The sequence below is a fragment of the Natator depressus genome, chromosome 3 (assembly GCF_965152275.1).
Source record: "Natator depressus isolate rNatDep1 chromosome 3, rNatDep2.hap1, whole genome shotgun sequence".
NCBI classification, from domain to species: Eukaryota; Metazoa; Chordata; order Testudines; family Cheloniidae; genus Natator; species Natator depressus.
The window spans coordinates 77,176,677-77,196,161 of NC_134236.1; the positions used below are offsets into that span (position 1 = coordinate 77,176,677).

The 19,485-nt window shown below is 40.8% G+C and overlaps 1 protein-coding gene across 3 annotated transcripts in view; it reads right to left on the bottom strand.

Annotated features, from left to right (window-relative positions):
• SIM1 (SIM bHLH transcription factor 1) overlaps nucleotides 1-19,485 on the bottom strand; it is a 64,255-nt gene that overhangs the window by 16,790 nt on the left and 27,980 nt on the right. For all 3 annotated transcript variants that reach the window (XM_074948153.1, XM_074948155.1, XM_074948154.1), the window contains one exon: nucleotides 4,443-4,608. In XM_074948153.1, coding sequence (XP_074804254.1) covers nucleotides 4,443-4,608 — 166 coding nt within the window. The remainder of the gene's footprint in view (nucleotides 1-4,442; nucleotides 4,609-19,485) is intronic.

A 19,485-nucleotide genomic window follows, 5' to 3' on the forward strand; every position in this document is an offset into this window, starting at 1 on the left:
CAATCAGAAGCACTGAAACCATTGTTTTCTGTAAAGAAACTGCTCCTGCATAATTGAAAGTGTTCTGCTTTGCTCATTTTTCTCCGTGTCTGCTCTCAGGCAGTACTTTTTAGACATGTGGCTTGTCTAGTCAAATTAGGAGATAAAGGTTGGGACAAGATGAAGGACTTCTTTGGCCTGAGGCAACACCTGAAATCAATCACACCTTCCAAAGCTAAAAATATAGTTGGCAGAAAAGGAACAACTACGAATTCAAATGATCTATTTCAGACCACTTCCAGTCCTCCAACGGCTTCCTGCTGGGCTGCCAGCTCCTGATAGACTGACCTGGCACTTCCAGACACTGGAGCTGTCTTCCAAAGCACTAGTTCAGTGTGCCAGCCTGATGAGAAGTGATCAGAGGATTAGCATCAACCCAGCAAGGGATCTTTTGGACTCACTGATGCTCCTTTTATCCCAGGAGAATTTTCGGGAGGGTTTTATTGTGGGGGCTAGAAAGAGGAAGAAATCAATCCTCCCATGGCTATCTAAAGCTTAGTTTAAGAGAGGCCATAAAAATGTATTAGGCTACAATATTTTTGTCACTTTCCCCCATCAGACACACACCTGATCTCTCATGCCATAATACTGAATACAAGTGTCTCTCTGGCCTCAGCCCCCATCCTTCCATAGATAGCAACAGCAGCCAGCTTCACACACAATGCCAGATGTTCATGCGATGGATGTTACAGTTACCTAATTTCCTGGCAGCCTGCTCAGGTTTTTATCATTATAAACTGTTAAATATATAGTGAAATCCTCTCAGAGTGGAGTCCTCTTTTCCATGAAAAACTTTCACTAGATGCGGCGTTAGCAGCTTTTCCTCTTGATTTGTGTCTTAGCCATGAGAAAAAACATCACAGATGCGGGCTGCATTGTACTAAGAACATATGCATGCTTTTAAATCACTTTTATCTTACTTTTTACTAATGTAACCCTGAAATGTAAAATATGTTCTTTTTGTATTCACTATTATAGGCAGAACAGATGGTGAAAGGCTTAGATTAAAGTAATACAGCATGTCCATTAAAATAACCCCCACTGCTGGTGAGTCTTCACCAGATCAGGAGTTATGTTTACTATAAAAAAGGGTTTTGCTTTGCTGTTTGGAATACATTGATAGTTGCCAAAGCTTTAGGCTACAGCAAGAAACAGTAAACAAATAAGAGGCTGTCCAGCAGGGGCCCAATCCTAATGTCCTTACATAGCCCTTTAAAACAGTGGGTGATTTGGCTGAGTGAGAATGAGTAAGGGCTGCAGAACGAATCCTGACCATTCCTTTTTAGTGAAAGTAGAGCAAAATTGGCATCAACATCAATTGCATGGCAACTTAGCAATAATTAATGTGCACTTATAGGGTAGTGTTATTGGTACAGTAAAAAAAGTATATGGTCTAATAATTACTAAAAACCCAACAGCTATTGAATATAGTCTTCACCAAAGAGAACTAAGGAAGAGGTTTAGATGAAGCAATAAAGGCTGATCAAAATCTGACCATAAAATGTTTCCATCAGAGGCTGAGAACTTTCAACTTTTCCTTTAAATGATCATTACTAATGGAAGATTAAACTCCAAAGCAATTGTTCAAACGATCACAATTAAAATGTTTTGCCAATCTTGTTGCTATTTCCTGTGTACAGAATAAATGAGGCCCAGGGCTAGCTCTTTGGGATATAGAATAAATGAGGTCCAGAGCTAGATTTTGGGAGAACCCAAATAGATTTATAGTAATGGGGCAGAGGAGGAGGAAAGGGACATCCTTTAGCCAACTCAGTCATTCCTTTCTCTAATAACCCCATCAGTCTCTTATCCCGTCTCCTGTATTTAATCAGGCTTCACAAGCAGAGTACTGATCAATGCATTCAGACAGCAGCAAACCCCACAATCACATAATGAATATTGGTCTGCCCTTTTCCCATCTTGAGGCAGGCTTTGCAGGTCCCTGTTCTGCTATAGTCAATTTGAATTAAACAAATTCTGACAAGAATTGAAATTCGACAAAGTCACTTTTAGTGAAAGAGTCTAGTAGAAGGATTCTGCTCTGCAAATACCCTAGTCCACCTTATTCAGCGGTAATGTGAGGTCTGAGAAAAATGTTAACACTGTGTTAAGTGAGCCGAGCTCCTCTCCTCCTGCCCAAGTAATGACCATGCAACTGAGACTTATTAAAATCTGTTTTTCTTACAGTCCCCATCTCACGTAGCTGCTCTAGTGGTACACAGCTGGCAAAGGAGTAGATTCTCAGGCATCACTCAGTAAAGCATATTTTTCCCCGTTTTTCTTCTAAGAGTAAGGAAGCAAGGCAAAAAAAAGAAAAATATACACATCAAAAATACCCACTGACAGCTGGGTAACCCCAAGGGATCTCCATGTCCAATGGCACTAATTTTAGTAAGAATCTCCCCCCCCCCAAAACAAAAAACAAAAAAAACAGGCTCTGTATGTGAGCCAAAACCCTTACCGTCATTTTATAACCATGCTTTTGAGTCACTCTCCAATTCTCCACAACTGAGTGACAGATTATGTGGGCTGGAAACTGATGGGCACAGGCAATACCACCTGCTGCAAGTTCTTTACAACAGCTTTGGTTGGTCTTTCAACAGTTTATTCAGTGACTGGAAGGGATGAGGTACAGACAAGCTGCCAGCATTGCTTGTGGTGGGGTGCTATAATATACAGTATGACTGTTTTTCAATAAACTGACAACCAGCACTGTTGCCGCTTTATGTATGACAAAACCTCTGGTTTTACTACCAGTTTAACTGGTGATAAGGATGTAAATTGAATTGGAGACTAGCCATTCAGGCAATAACCACTACTAAATTAAGGCCCAAATGCATGAGGGTTGCTAAAGGTGCTAGCAAACGAAAAGTGTTGGTGGCAACGAAGAGGAATCTGTACGGATACTAATCTCAGGTCAGAGAGAGAGAGAGAGAGAGAGAGAGAGTTGGGGGGTAGGGGGGCGCCTTTGGATGAAACTAAGAGTAGTGAACACTGACTATCAAGGGACAGTGCAAAACAATGGATGAGTTCAGATGTCCAAAAGATAAAACAGTTGAATATCTCATTGGGAATATTTTGTAGATACAATTTTGAGAAATTGTAAACACATTTTATTAGAACTGTTCATTGTGGAGCATTCAAGAGGAAAGGCTTTTCTGTACCAAAGTCCTGAGTAACACACACAAGTGTAATGTGATCAAAATATGAAGTAACAGTAACCATAATGGCCATTTTCAAAACTGGCTTCACAAAGTTAGGAGTCTGAGTTCACCCTGAGGTGCCCAAATAAGTATCCCCATTATCAAAAGTGCTTGATACCCAGCAGCTCTCACTGCAGTAAGTTAAAACTGCTGGGTCCTTTTGAACTTTTGAAAAACAGGCCACTTATTTAAGCACCACAGTATGAACTCGAGATCCTCACTTTAAGAACCCAGTTTTGCAAATATTGGTCTTGCAGGGGAATCATATCAAGAGGTGACACTATGAGCCAAGTATTCAACTGGATTCCTTACAGGCATCCACAGCTATCTGACTGTGCACCGCTTATTCATGCAAGTATCTCCACTTGGGGCACTTGAGTAAGGCCCACAGGACTGGGCTCAATATTTGGTAGCCACAACAGTTTGTATGCTCAACAAACCATACCTTACTGATCAAATATGGGGTTCTGTGCAGCCAAAGAGTTGTATGAACAGATTTTTGCAAACGTGTCTTTGGAGAGCCATTGGAAAATTGACCCCACACAATAGTCAGGAGATTTTTTTTAAATGTAAGCCTGAATATGAAAAAAAGGGAATTAACGTCTATTGAAACCTAACACCATCTGCCTGTGTTTCCTTTTTCCATTCACAACTTTGTGCCTGGAGGAACCTTCTTCCTCCAGTGCACCAAGCCACATCATCCTGACCCTTCCCAGAAACTCACTTCTTTTAGCAAACATTTCACCACTAGTCTCCACTCACGTGCTTCCTACTGCCTTTCCTTCTCCTGATAATTATAGGGCTAGAAAAATAGCTTAAGAAAAAATAGGATCATACCATAACTGGATCATTCAAATGGGCACAACTCAAAGTCCCCAGATACCAAACAACAAAAATGCTACACCAAGAGCTTTTTCAACTCTCCAGTTGTCACTCCCCTATGAAATCCCCACCATGTATTATTGATGATGATGATTTATTGATGCTGCACCATACTGTACATGGTATTTTACAGACAATTAACAACACATCCCTGCCCTCAAGATCTTACAGTCTAAGGACCCAATTCTGCCACTCTTTACTCATATTGAGGAGTACTTTCCTCAGCCCTTTCTAATTTCCTGCTTGAAAGTCAGCCAAAATCAAGTTATGCAGTAAAGAAAGCTTTGTAATATAAATATGTTGTTCAAAGACAGCTACCTGTGGATACGGTGATGTCCTTGATTTTGACTTTGTGCTTGAGAGCCGTGATTTGCTTCCCTTTCTATTGTCCGTTATGGTTGGAGTTGAATTTGCGTATGAGAATGATGGCTTTGTTGCTGTCACTTGATCCAGGGAGAGTTGTAGTCCTTTATATTCGGTATCCCTATTAAAGGCAGAAGTAGAAGACATAAACTCACTCAATATCTTAGTCAGACCCGTTTTCCTGTTTGATGGGGGATGGAAACAATTAGTATCTGGGATGGGGACATCCAGGACAACTGTATAGCTTTAGTTTTTCTCTACAATATGTATAATTAGAAAAGCCTAAAAATGAAACTAATGTCTAATTCTATTATACAGAGAAATAGTGGACTCGGAAGTAGAGCTGGTCAGAGAAACTTTGACAGAACCATATTCCATTGGAATATATGGTTCCTTTGAAATCAAAATGCTTCATAAGATTGGTTAGTTGGTCCCAGAATTTCATTTTGGAAGGAAAACAGGATAAAAGTTCTGCCAGCGTCAAAACAGACTGTTATGACATTTTTGAAACAAAATATTTCAATCACCCCAAAATGAATTTTTTTTCTGGAATTTTTCTTCACAGAGCATTTCAAAAATTTCAGGTTTCACTCAGATTCAGAGCCAAAAAAAATCTTCACAAAACGGAACTCCTGTCTTTCGCACAGCATTACTCAAAAGATGTTCAGACAAGTAACAAACACTGTGCTATGCAGTTATCAGAGAATAAAAGAAGGGGCCAGATTCTCCAAAGTTGAATGATCGCACATACACACTGTCAAAGCTGTTTCTTTGCTCAAAGTGAATGTTAAAATACACTTGTTTAATGTTTCATGATAAAATCATTCAGAACACTATGTTACTGGGAGGGAGGGAAGGGGAATCCTCAACTCCAAAAAATATGCATATTTCATGGTCTAGCTAGAAGCTGGCAGTAGCTATGGTGGCACACATTTAAAAAATGACTTTCCTATGACTATTTCATGACTCTAAAAAAAATGTCTACACAAAAAAAAGTGTCCCTGTTTTTTTTTATTTTGAAAATATGGTTACCTTATACACCGCATTCTCCCCATCTTGGAGCTCCACTTTCTTCAGTAATACAAAGCAGTGATGATGGGGACTTTTGAAAATATTACAAGGCAGTGAGTTTGTAGCTATGCAGTTAAAGGGGTGTGGATGGTGGGTTTTGTTTTTTTTTTTAAACTGACACATATACAACTACCAGTGACAGAACAGTAAATCAAGGGATTTGTGAATATTATTTTGGCAATCTCTAAATTCAGACTGCTGTGATTTGTGAGATCATATCATTCATTATTCCCAAGTATTCTGGCAATTGATGAATATTTGTGAATATGTTTGCAAATCTTGAAACTTTCACAAAATATCCATCCAAAAATTTACTATTCATTATTCCCCTGTTTAAAGATCTTCAGTAATCCAATCAGGGAGAATTTAAAAAAAATACCATAAAACTTAAATGACGAATCACTGAGTAGCCAAAAATACCAGTTCACAAAGTCAGAAGGTTATTTACTCCAACTTTTTAGTGAATAGTGTATACAAATACATTCTAAGAAAATCAGCAATAGCTCATACTGAAAAAAGAAAAGGAGTACTTGTGGCACCTTAAAGATGAACCAATTTATTTGAGCATAAGCTTTCGTGAGCTACAGCTCACTTCATCGGATTTGCTCACCAAAACAGGGGATAAATTCTTAGGATAGAATTATGCCCTTGATCTATGTGACTCTGTGAGGAGAATAGGAAGTGAGCAGCCCCCATCCTTCTGCATGATCACGTAGAACCTACTCTGATCATGTCTTGTGGAGAAGGAAGAAAGTAAGAAGCTGCATTCCTCATCCTGCCTCCCACAAACCAGCAGGGAAGTGGGAGGAGCCATGGCTCAGCCTCTCCTTTGTGCCAGTCAACAGAGCAAGAGGAGGACAGGGGAGGAATTGTGACTCACAATTCTTTTCTGGGGCAATGCAGTTGCACATTGCCTCATACCCAGAACTGAATCTAAAGGTTTAGTCTAGCCCTTAATGAAAACTATTAACAACAAATCATTCAACAATCTCTACCTACCGTATCCTGAACCATAATCATACATACATTGATGTAAGCCATGCCAGTTAAAAATATACATGAACTGTGCCCCAGCCCCTGCATCTCTCTGCTTAGTACAATGAAACTCTTTCAAATAAATACCATGGCTGCAGGGACAAACCTGATAAATGACTGAAAGCTTCCATATATTCAAATGATTAAATATAATGAATCTCTGAATAGCTACACAAATAAACCTGCTGAACAGACAAATTAATTTATGGTCAATACATCTGTTTCCAGACTAAAACTTGTTTGTACCAGGTAATCAACAAACCTGTTAGTAGAACAGATTTCCTATTGAAGGCCTTGTCTCTCCGACAAGAAACATACCGTACAGTATAAATAAGCCACTGTAATTAGAGCAGTAGCTGCGTACAGTATCTCCCGTTTACAACAGACAGATGTTTCCACAGTGTATAATTAACTTTTTGTAATGCTTAGCTACTTCTTTGAGGAATTCATTTCTCCAAACATTGGCTGTAATAGAGATGGGCCTGTGCCATATTTGGATCTGTGTTTCAAATACCCCAAATATTGAGAGTGTTTGGATCCAGGATTTTGGTTTGGCTTATTAGAGAAGTAAAGCCCAGCAACAAAATTTGGAGCTCTGTTTTTATCCTCATTAATTTTGGGAGTGTTTGGATTCAGGGTTGTGGTGCAAGCCTACCTCTACGCACAAGGCATCTGTTTCTGCACAGTTGAGTACTACCAATTTTCTCTTCAATTGCATGAAAGGTCAAATGCAATATTAAAATGAAGGATGCTAACATTCTGTAGCTAGTCTTTACGTTTAATTATTAAAACATCCCAATGTATTATCAGTGGTCTTCAAAAAATGTTCATAAACTTCCAACTCTGACCAAACACCTTTCCAGTGGCAACAAGACAGCAGGGAAAATTAATATTAGGACAAAACTAAGGAGACAAGATGTTCACAACTTTACTGGTAAACACCAGGGTTGTTTTCTTAGTGTCTCTGTCTTCTGCTCCCCCAGTATCTATATGATTTAAATGGCTAATACAACTTTGTTGGCTATCCACTCCTCCTACTACAACCTAGCCCTCTTAGCTCCATGTCCACCCTGGAACAGAAGCCTTCACAGGAATGCAAAGTACCCCTTCATTATAACAAAGAAGAAGATAAAAGGAGATGGGATGAAATGGCCCCCCACCACTACCTGCATCACAATCCACTACTCCAATACCATCCTCTGTCAGCTGTGCCTGTTTAAGGACCAACATTTAAATCTTCCAAGCTACAATGCAGGACAACACTGCCAGGCCCTCAGGATCTGGGGAACTGTAACACCAGCACCTTAAAATGACCTTGAATTGCAATACCCCATCCCTTCCCTAATCTCCACTATCACTGGGTTGAGAAGATGTCCCACAAGAACACCATACACTAGGATAAATCCTAAAGCTAACTGCTCAGTCAGTAACCTCAGTAAACAGAGGCGAAGAAGAAAATAAGAGCCTGAAGCTCCTGCAGCTGAATGCAAAGTCAGTGGTCACCATCTATCATCTCATTTTGGATGGAGCACATGGCCCTGCTTACATCATTAAGACATGGTTCAATGCCACCTGCAACCCTACCCCACTAATCCCCACAGGATACTCTACATAACAACTCAAGACAGATTTCAGAATGCAACAGAAAAAAGACAAGACATTGAGTAGCAGTTCTGCTCCCCTCCAACCTCAGACGCAAAAGACATTTCATCTAAGACACAACAACATTTGATTGAATCCATATGATCTGTGAGGCAAACGATAAGAGGAACATCAGACTGCTAGTAAGGTACGTAACTGCAGCTGAAAACTCTGTCATCTTCATGGACGAACGTACAGAGCTGCTGCCCTCCATGGCATTGGAATCCCCCAGATGCCTTGTCTTCAATTACCTCAACCTTCAGATAGACTGTCTCAGTGATACAGTAGCACTTGATCTCATGGCCCACATGAAAACCATAGGATTCTCCCAGTCAGTCTCCAACCTACACATGCAGCCAGACATTATGTTAGATCCAGTATCCAGTGCTAGGCTGAAGATATCACCAACATACCACTATCCTGGTCTGGTCACCATCTATCCAGGCAAAGGTCAGAGCTTTCCCTCCCACTAGGGTAGTGAGCAACCAAAGCGGGTCTGCTCCTGAAAAACTCCAGAGCTTCCTCAATTTCCAACTCACCCTATTTGAACAAGCCACCCAAATACAAGTCCAATGCACCAATGAGTTAGTACAATATACAGTCACTTTTCTCCACTACTATTGATGCCTTGGCCCCAAGCTAGCCACTCACCCACAGTGACCAAGAAGATCACAGTGGTTCACAGATGAACTACAGCAGATTAAGCACACGGGCACAAAGTTAGAATGGCAGTGGTGCAAAAATACATTCTGACTCCCTCCACCTGCAGCACAAACACCCATAGGACAACTCCACTACTATAACGGAGGCACAACCAGCCTTCTACCCCTTCCCAATTAGCATTGCAGAATCGTGGCCAGACAAGTTATTTTGCATAGTGAGCTGGCTAGTCAGCCCAGACTGCATAGCCCCGACACCAGACCAAGCATTGACTGTTGTGAAGAGCTGTCCCCACTGATAAGATCAACCAAACACATATTGAGCCAACTGGGGAAAAACTCCACCCCTGATCAGGTTGTATTATCCATCCCATTACCCCAACTAATTTTGGTCCTATCACACATGCCAAAGCTCAGGAAGCTCTGAAAAATACCAGAGCTACAGATGAAAATGCTCCAGGCACATGTGAAAAAGATCCATTTCCCTCCTGGCTGGTAATAGCCAGTGAAGAACTATGCCTGCAACTAACAGAAGTAGTCAATGTCTCCTTTCGAGAAGCACAACTACCAAACTCCTTGTAAAATGCAATAGTTATCCCAGTCCTCAAGAATCCAACACCTGGAAGATCTCTCCAGCTAGTGTCCTGTCTCCAACCTCCCATTCCTGGGCAAAATAAGTGAGAATGTAGTAATCACCAAACGCTAACGTGTGACATCAGCCAACATCCAGGATACCTCACAATCAGGGGTCAGACCAGGGCACAACACAGAAATGGCTCTAGTGGCACCAAAAGACAATCTCCTCCTGGCCCTGGACACAAGTTAGACCTTCATGGTCATGTTGTTGGACCTCTTTGCAGCCTTTGACAGAGTGGACCACAAGGTGCTATTAATCCCCTGTGATGGGGTTCACTGACCCCCAACTAAGGTTAAAGGTGGTGGAACTGTACTGGACCAAGAAGGCCCTGTCACTGAGCAGTTGCCAGGCATGCCCCCTATGGAGGACTTGCTTAAAAGGGAGCTCTAGCAGGCAAGCAGGGGGAGAGTGAAGGAGAGACTGGCTGCAAGAAGGCAAACAGATGGTAGCTGCTGAAGCAGAGTGATCTACAGGGGAAGGACCGAACCTGCGAGTAAGACTAGGCTGGGTTTTGACCCTGCTCCTTTTTCCCCTTCTCCCTGACCAGAGGGAGCAACTGGACTCTGAGAATGAGACAGGAAGCCTCCTTACTCCCCAGCTGAGGCTCTGAATTACTGAGCCTGTGCAAGGAAAAAGGCTGGAGCTGGGAATTACACACACCACTGGGAAGTAAGAGACCATGGCATGGCAGATAGGCAGTGTGCTACAACCTGCAGTGACATAAGAGAAGGGAGATTCATGCAGAAAAATTATTGCCTATGAAATAAAAGAGTTCAGTGGATCCTCAAAACCCAGCCTTTTGCTGGACTCTTTCATGATTGGCCCTCCTTTTGCCTCATTTGAACGTGTTTCACCATGGTGATGAAAGCATCTCTGGGGACCATGAGTGCTGTGTCAAAAACAGAATATTGCCTAATAATTTATGCAGAAGACATATAAAAGTATTGGAACAAACTCTTGCTCACAAAAGTTAAAAAGGTTCTAACTCATCAACTCTTACCACCAGATACACATCTGTATCGATGCATCATAACCCTATGCCATAGAGCATGGGAGTCTAACTTAACAGCAGTAACACCACACCGGTGATAGGAGCAAATTGTCATATCAGTACTTGCCAATCTGTGGCAGTGGCTTACCTCTCTATTGTGGTACTGTGGCTGCTGGCTCAGTTTCCTTCACTGGGTAATTTATCCATCCTGCTCAACCCATACTCCACCCATTCTGTAATACAACAGCAAGTCTTCTCACCTTTGCCAGAGAGAACTGGAGGAAGAACTTTCTTCACCTTCTGCTAGAAGTTCTGGCATTGAGTCCCTGAGGGTGGTCACCAGGGTGACCAGGCCCAAATTCTATGCCCTCTACACCTCTTTACTACTTCCAGGCCCCTTACTAGAAAGGCCCAGAATTTTTCTCCTTCTACAGCCTCTTCTTGTTCTTCAGGAAAGGGAGATGTTTATATCATCTAGCACTTCCTCCCAGCACTCCTTGCTGTAACAGCTTCTAATTCCCATTAGTCCTGGGAACTACAACTCCCAGAATTTCTCTATCCTAAGACGAAGCAAGAAAAGAGCCTGTAGTTTATGTTAAAGGGCCAGTATGCCCTTTTACACAATCATATTCTAAGAGCAATGCCTTGAATTAGCGTTAATCCACTAACACACGTTGACTCAGTACAATGTGACTTTGGTATTATCTGAACATAAATGTGAGTGTAAGGGGCTATTTATACAATAGGGTTACGCATTGTAAATGTGATTATGTAATGTTACTGAGGAGACATAGCAAGCATCTGTCCCCACATCAGAAAGCGTGTTGTAGTTTTAATTGTTCAAGCTATTGAGCTATGGGTTGGATCCACTAATTACATATAGTCATCATTCCCTGTGCGTATACACAGGTATTGTATTGTTGTTTTAAAAATAACATTTCTGCAATTGGCATTTATGTTGGTTAGTGACAATAAAGAGCTATTTCTGCCAATCTGACAGAAAATGGAATAGAAATGGGAATGTTAAACTGAAATAAGAAAGGAAACCCATACTGCTGGAAGTTCACTGTAATCCATACTCAGTCTGTTTCACTGAGTTCCTGCCATTTAGTTTAATTACGCCAGGATCGAGAAAAAAAGTCTAACTTTTCTTTGTGTCCGAGCACAGTTCTATAATAAATCATTTTTCTACTTTTGAAAAAATATCCGCTTGTATCATTGCTGCTTTCTACCCCCTCTCAGTGTTGACAAAGCCTCATTCAGCTGATGAATAAAAGAAAAACAGATTCTTGCTCTTTGTTGTTGTCTCCATTACTTTCTGAAGCAGCAGGTGGCACAACAGACTGGACAATTTTCTCATCTGTTATGTCCTGTTATGTCTTTGTACAGAGTATATCAGCAGTATATGTGCTGAAAAAAGCCACAGTCTGCTTACGAGATATGTCAGGAGGGGGATTCATGTAACCTTCCTTAATGCTGTTAGTAGTGATTGGTGAACCACTGGAGATAAAATAAACATTTTTCCACTCTCTACGCCCTTCATTTTAAATGTAAAGCAAACTCTTTTTGAAATTCAAAAACATTTTGTGATGTTTCCTACCCACCTTCCCTTTAGTTTTCAGTTTAATACACCTCTGAACTTCCAAGTTCAAGCCAGGACCAGAAGCAGAAGTGCCAATATACAATGAGAAAGGCTGCTCTCTGGCATTTCTCACCTAACCAGAAGCAGGAAGTATCAAACATCTTGCAAGAGCTCAGCTCTTGTAAGGTTTCCAAGGTAGGGGCCCAGTCCTGAACCCATTTATGCCAATGGCAAAAATCAGTGAGATCAAGAGCAGACTTTAGTTTTGGATACTCAAGGGGTTTGTTTAATTTGGATAACTATCCAAACTTTACAGTGCTTACCTGAACTGAAAAGAACCTCTGAACCTTTTGCAGTTCCCTCATCACCTGTTACCAGACTTCACTGGTGTTCTGTTGTGTGACCTTGGGCTAATCACGTCACCTCTCTGTGCCTCAGTTTCCCCATCTGTAAATTGGGATAATGATACTTACCCTCCTTTTTAAAACACTTTTTAGATGAAAAGCACCACACAGGCCTGATCCAAAGTCCATTGAAGTCAATGAAAAGGCTTCCGCTTCAGTGGGCTTTGGATCATTGGCCCTTCAAGAGATTACTTACTATTATTGTTAATAATAAGACTAGTTTGGGCAGCTATAGTTCTGAGTTCCAGGCATTTCTTTCTTCACAAGTGGCATTCAGACGTTTGCATTGGTAGCATACAGCTTGTGGAGTCACAGACATATCTTCTCCCATCATGAGAGTCCCACACTGCAAATCACATCAAACCTTCAAACACTGAACAATCTGCAAACTAAGGGCTTATCTACACGATGCGGTAGTGTGCATTAGAAGGGTGTGAATTCTAGTGCACACCAATGTATCATACACTAGCTGGCCCATGTGGACCCTGCTTTGCACACTAAAAACTCTTTACTGTGTGTTGATGTAGTACTGTTTGAAACAGGTCAGCAGGGTCTACCTGGGCCAGTTACTGTGCAACACATTGGTGTGCATTAGAATTCCTCCACACATACACACTGATGCATACTACCACACCCCGTTAACAAGCCCAAAGGGGCTGTATCAAATAAATGGTATTTTCAGGAAAACTCAGGCATGATGTTTCATATAAAGAAACATTTAGATGCCTGCAGATGTTTTCAAAAAGCTACTGCTCGGCAAGTTTCGTATTTTTCCTGCGTGGTGTCTTCTCCCAGATTGTTAGTCACTCCTGCTGTCAGATTGGTCTGACAGTTAAATAAAAGAGAATTCTGGCCTCTAGATCATCATAGTACAGCTGCATTTCCAACAATTAGGAGATGCAGCTTGTCATTCCCAGCTACATGTATACACAGAAGTAGTATGATTGTCAGCCAAACCGCAACACTTTGTACGCTTGAATTCACAAGGTTTTGCCCAAATGAAAATGTGTGTCAAAGATCTGTAATTGTTTTATAAATAAAATGCTCATGATAGTTTAGGATACAAAGATCATTTACGTCTGTACTCACATGTAACTTGGAAAAAATGTAGAATTCATAAAATAAATGTAACAAAATATGACACTAATTTCATTCTGTGATGTGAGTCTATAAAAAGTATATCTTTCAAATGTAAGGTGTCTCAGAACACAGTGGGCCAAAATCACATCTGGTATATATCCAGTGATTGTGTAAGTAAATGGAGCAATATGTATTTGTGTAGAGCTCTCAAAGGCTTTTGGATGTTAGAACCTGCTTGATAATGATAAAGTTGGCTAAGGGAAAGGCTGTCTGCTATACTCTTTGAAAAGTGCCATGAGAACTCTAACATCTACTTGGACAGTCACCAAATACATAAAGAAAGGAGCTTAGTTCCACATTTCATTTGACAGCAACTCTAACAGTGAAGAACCTCACAGCACACCCCTACAAAGTCAGCACTGGATATGTTGTTGGATTGATTGACTTTTTTAACATTGTTTTCCATTACTTTAAATTCGTAATTCTTTTTAAAGCACATTCTAGAACTAACTCAAACCCTGCTAAATGAGGGGTAAAATGGAATTTTCTTCTCTTTAAAAAATGCTTCCTTTGGAAATTGATCTTTGGCTACATTCTCACTTCAGTGTGTCATGATTTATGCATGCGCAGTAATTCCTATTAGTATTAATGGCACACTGGCACACAGATATAAATTCTCACACATCATTATGAGAATATTCCCATTACTACAGGCATTTTACTGTTGCACAGGCTACACCTCTCACCTCAATCTTTATCAATGACATTTTTATATGCTGAAATTATTTTGTTTTAGTACCACTGACACTTTTAAGACACTGGACTGGGACCCTTGAAATCTGGGTTCAAGCCCCAGCTCTCCCATAGACTCCCTGTGTGACCTTACCAAGTCTCGAAGTGGGAGATTTTTCAAAAGCACCCAGCATGGGCCTAACTCTGCCCCCACTGAAGTCAATGGGAGTTTTACCGATTAGTTCAATAGAAACAAAGTTAAGAGCCTTGGGAGCTCTGGAACATCCCACCTGTAATCTTTCTGTCTCAGCTCCCCATCTGTGAAAATGGGGATAATATTTCCTCTCTCTCATCCTCTGTCTCTCTTGTCTATTTAAAATATGAGCTCTGCAGGGCAGAGGTTGTCTCTTACTATCAGTATGAATAACATATAGCAAAACAGAGCCCTGATCTCATTTGTGGCCTCTATTTGCTGCTGTAGCACAAATAATAAGTCTTATGGGGCAGGGACTATCTTTTTGTTCTGTCTTTGTACAGTCTTTAGCACAATGGGGTCCTGGTCCAGAACCCAGGGCTCCTTGGTGCTATAGTAATAATAATACAATAATTTGCATTATTAAGTGTATTTACAGAAAACAGTACCGAAGCCACTATTGATGCCAAGTGTTCCTTATTATTTGAGCATCTCCATATATTTAACCTAAATGTTTTTGACTCTGTCCTATACCGTTTATTCTTGATTAAACCTTTTCTAGATAGTTAATCATTAATGATTTATTTACAGTTGCTGTGCAAACAGTTCATTCACACTTATGACATATCAAATTTCAGAGACATGTTCTTTAATTGGATTCATTTATTTCTAATCTGCTTAAGCCCTCACTACTGTAATGCTTGACTAAATATATATTAAACTCTCCTATTTAAACTGCTAAAATAAATTTGAGATGTATTCTATGAATAAAAGTACTTGATTGAACACATGTATTACCACTGTTATTATGTACCTACCTGAGCAGAAATTATTAAAAATAACTCAATAGATAAGCACTTGCGATGCTTATGCAAAAAAAGGCTTCAGAGTGGTTGCTTTAGACTTTTTGGTAAAGATTCCCAGAAATAGGAGGCTAAATTTATGCTCTTAAGTCCACAGCTAGGAACTTAAATAAATTGGTCTGATTTTCAAAAGTGCTGAGCAACCAGAAGCTTCCGTTGGCTTCAATAGGAGATGATGCATGCTCAGTGCTTTCTATTTTAAAATCAACTCAATTATTTAGAGGTGAGATACTCACCCCCCAACTCTGGCTCCTTTACCCCTGGGCAGAAGCAGCGTAAAAAAGTGCTAAAAGCCCCAGTTCTGGCTGCAGGAGGATTCACCTACCGCAGGTAGTGCCTTCCCAGGACCTCTTTGAAAGCCCTGGATAAGGGTGAGGCTGGGGATGGGAGGGGCATGCCAGGGGCAGGGCCACATTGCTGCAGAAGATCCTCACAGCACTGTAGCCCACATTGCAGCCTGGGGAGGCTGCTGTAACTTTAACCGTCCCCCAGAGCTATCTAAGTTACTCCAGGGCCTTCTTCAGCACCAGAAGCAGCCAAAGATTGGGAGGGCACCAGAATGGCTTAAAGCCATGCTAGCCCCCCACCATTGGGCTGCGAGTTTTGTGCTGCATTTCTTAGAGGACAGCACAGACTCTCATCCTATGCACCTAAATATGGACTGAAGAGTCTAACTTCAGGCTCCTATTTTTGAAACTCTTGACCTTTAGCCCCTATCCAAGAGAGAAATGCTATCGTTTATAGTTTCGGCATTCACCACAGAGCACTCTCCAGAAATAAAGAGCCACCACATGGCATTGAGGTCACTGATAATAAATTCTGGGCCTGGTATAAGCAGATGCAGCTCCCACAGAAGTCTACGAGCCAAATTCAGATGTGGCATAAACAGTGTTGTAGGTTACACAGCATATGCAGATTGGTCAGGCGTAAGTGGTAAAATCATGTAACTTGCGCTGATTTTGATTGGACCTTCAATGGGTGTGCAAAATGAGTGTAACAGAAGAGAGATGTGGCAAAAAATGTAATGTAGGCTGTGAAATAAAGCAGGGTCTCCTGTTTTATTTACATCCTCCTACTAATTGCTGTTCCTGTTATACACCTTTTCTGTCTCCTCAGACTTAGAGCTGGTTGGGAATTTTCTAACTAAATATTTTTTCATCTGAAAAGTTTCTCTGGGCCAGAATGCAATTTCTGGTCAACCCCTGAGAGAGATACCCTGATCCCAGAATAGTCAACAGCTCAGTAGTTAGGGCACTCATGCAGGATGTAAAAGACCGATGTCAAGTCACCACTCTCTCTGATTCAGTCTCTCTCGTTCAAGGTTTTGGTTTTGTTCTGCATTGGAACAGAAATCAATGTTGAAACCCCAACAATTTTTGCTAAATGGAATTCTTGTTTTTAAACCAGTCATACTCGGACTATAAGTTACATTATTTTTGCACACCCACTGAATGTCAAAATTGGTGCAAGATACTTGGCTTTATTATTTGCACCCACTCACTTTTATGACCCACAGTGTAACTTTCACCACTGAATATATCACCACTGAAGCGGGCTCTTTATGCCTACAGCCAAACACAGAAAAAACACAATTTTTTGTCAGCAATGGTTATTTTACAATTCACCTAATAAAATTAGTATTAAAAATAACAAGAATTTATATAGCTTTGCCAACATACACAGCACTTAAAACTTATGTTGAGACACCAAAAGTAAGTCTTCTGGAAGCTGAACAGGTGAAAAGGTACAGATACTGGGTAATAAAAAGTTTACAAGATAATAGGTATAGGGGCTATCCAGTGCACTTTTCCAAGCAAATAAATACAATTTAAAAAATCATGATCATGTCAAGCTGCATTCTGTCCTTTTCAATTCAGTTCCAGTTTTCTAGTTAGCATGCTAAAGGCCCAGTCTTACAAGGGAGTCGAGAGTGCTAAGCACCTGGCAGGATCAAGTCCTTCTCAAACACCACTTCATAGTTTGCAACTTTTTCTTTAACTCCTCTAACCTGATTTAATATCAACAGAATAATACTGGGAATATTATAACCCAAGTTGGATGAACAGTCTTTGAAGAGTCTGACTGACACATGCAATACAAATTGTAGCTCTTGGATTCAGAAGTGTACTTGTCAGGCTGCACGGTGGAATGTTCTATTACTGCAACTCTATGATCTAGCCCTCTACGAGCATTATTTCAAACTTTATTAGTAGCTGGTATTATTTCAAATGCAGAGACTCAGTCCTGAAGCCTTACCCAGCTCCTGATCCTGCATGCTTTACTCAGGCAAAAGGTCTCCCTGATTTTAATGGCACTTTTCCCTGAATAAGGAGAGCTGGATCAACTTATTAGTCCTTACTCGCTCAAAACATCTGAGAACCCAAGGAAGGACTGAATAAGGACTATATTATTTTGTTCTGTATATACAACAGTAATTGGAAATAGAGTACAACATTGTTTGTGCAAAGCTTGTGGCTGGATTTTGGATAAATAGGGCTCTAGATCAGGGGTTCTCAAACTGGGGATGTGACCCCTCGGGGGGTCACGAGGTTATTACATGGGCATCTCAAGCTGTCAGCCTCCACCCCAAACCCCACTTCACCTCCAGCATTTATAATAGTGCTAACTATAAAAAAAAAAGTGTTTTTAATTTATAGGGGAGGATTGCACTCAGAGGCTTGCTGTGAAAAAGGGGTCACCAGTACAAAAGTTTGAGAACCACTGCTCTAGATGGAGGAGAGAACCAGCCTGAGAGTTTTGAAATAGAAGCACTGCAGGCCCCCAACCCCAGAGCACAGTAAAGAGAAGATAGAAAGTCCCCTACCAGAGGCTAGTTGTGAAAGGGCTGCAACTCTGGGCACAGCACAGATACAAAAATGATGGGTGGCTTTAAAGAACTTCACTCTGGGTTAACTCAAAAAGTGTCCACATAAGGCTAAGGGATATAGCTGAACATTGATTAACTAGACACTTCAATTACCAGAGCTGTACTGAAACTTCAGCAATACAATAGCAGTTAATTTCAATATTGCTGGTAAAGTTGCCCCAAAGATTTACACACAGTGGGCTGAAGATAAAAACTATGGCTGTTCTTTGTTAGGCTTCAACAAAGCAAGACCATTGTTAAATTTACCCCTATTCAGCAACACTCCTAAGAATGTGCTTATCTTTAAGCACGTGCTTAAGTTTCATTGATTGCAAAATTGACATCATTGGAATTTAAGCACATGCTTAAATTAAAGTTAAGCTTAAATATGTTAAGAGCTGATTATATGCTCAAGTGCTTTGCCAAATCGAGGCCTGAACACTATATACTGTGTTATTTTACCCATGTTACTTAATTGTACTAAATGGCTGATATCAAAAGGATACCAAGAGCAATTAATTAGGCATTTAACCATTTTTAAAATCATGTGATTGACATCTGACCATAGTCACCACAAAAGCTTTCAGAAAAGCCAGACGCTGTATCCTTGTTCACACCGCTTCCACATAAGAACATAAGAATGGCCATACTGGGTCAGACCAAAGATCCGTCCAGCCCAGTATCCTGTCTACCAACAGTGGCCAATGCCAGCTGCCCCAGAGGAAGTGAACCTAACAGGTAATGATCTAGTGATCTCTCTCCTGCCATCCATCTCCACCCTCTGACAAACAGAGGCTAGGGACACCATTCCTTACCCATCCTGGCTAATAGCCATTAATGGACTTAACCTCCATGAATTTATCCAGTTCTCTTTTAAACCCTGTTATAGTCCTAGCCTTCACAACCTCCTCAGGCAAGAAGTTCCACAGGTTGACTGGGTGCTGAGTGAAGAAGAACTTCCTTTTATTTGTTTTAAACCTGCTGCCCATTAATTTCATTTGGTGGCCCCTAGTTCTCATATTATGGGAACAAGTAAATAACTTTTCCTTATTCACTTTCTCCACAGCACTCATGATTTTATATACCTCTATCATATCCCCCCTTAATCTCCTCTTTTCCAAGCTGAAAAGTCCTAGCCTCTTTAATCTCTCCTCCTATGGAACTCGTTCCAAATCCCTGTTAATTTTAGTTGCCCTTTTCTGAACTTTTTCTAATGCCAGTATATCTTTTTTGAGATGAGGGGA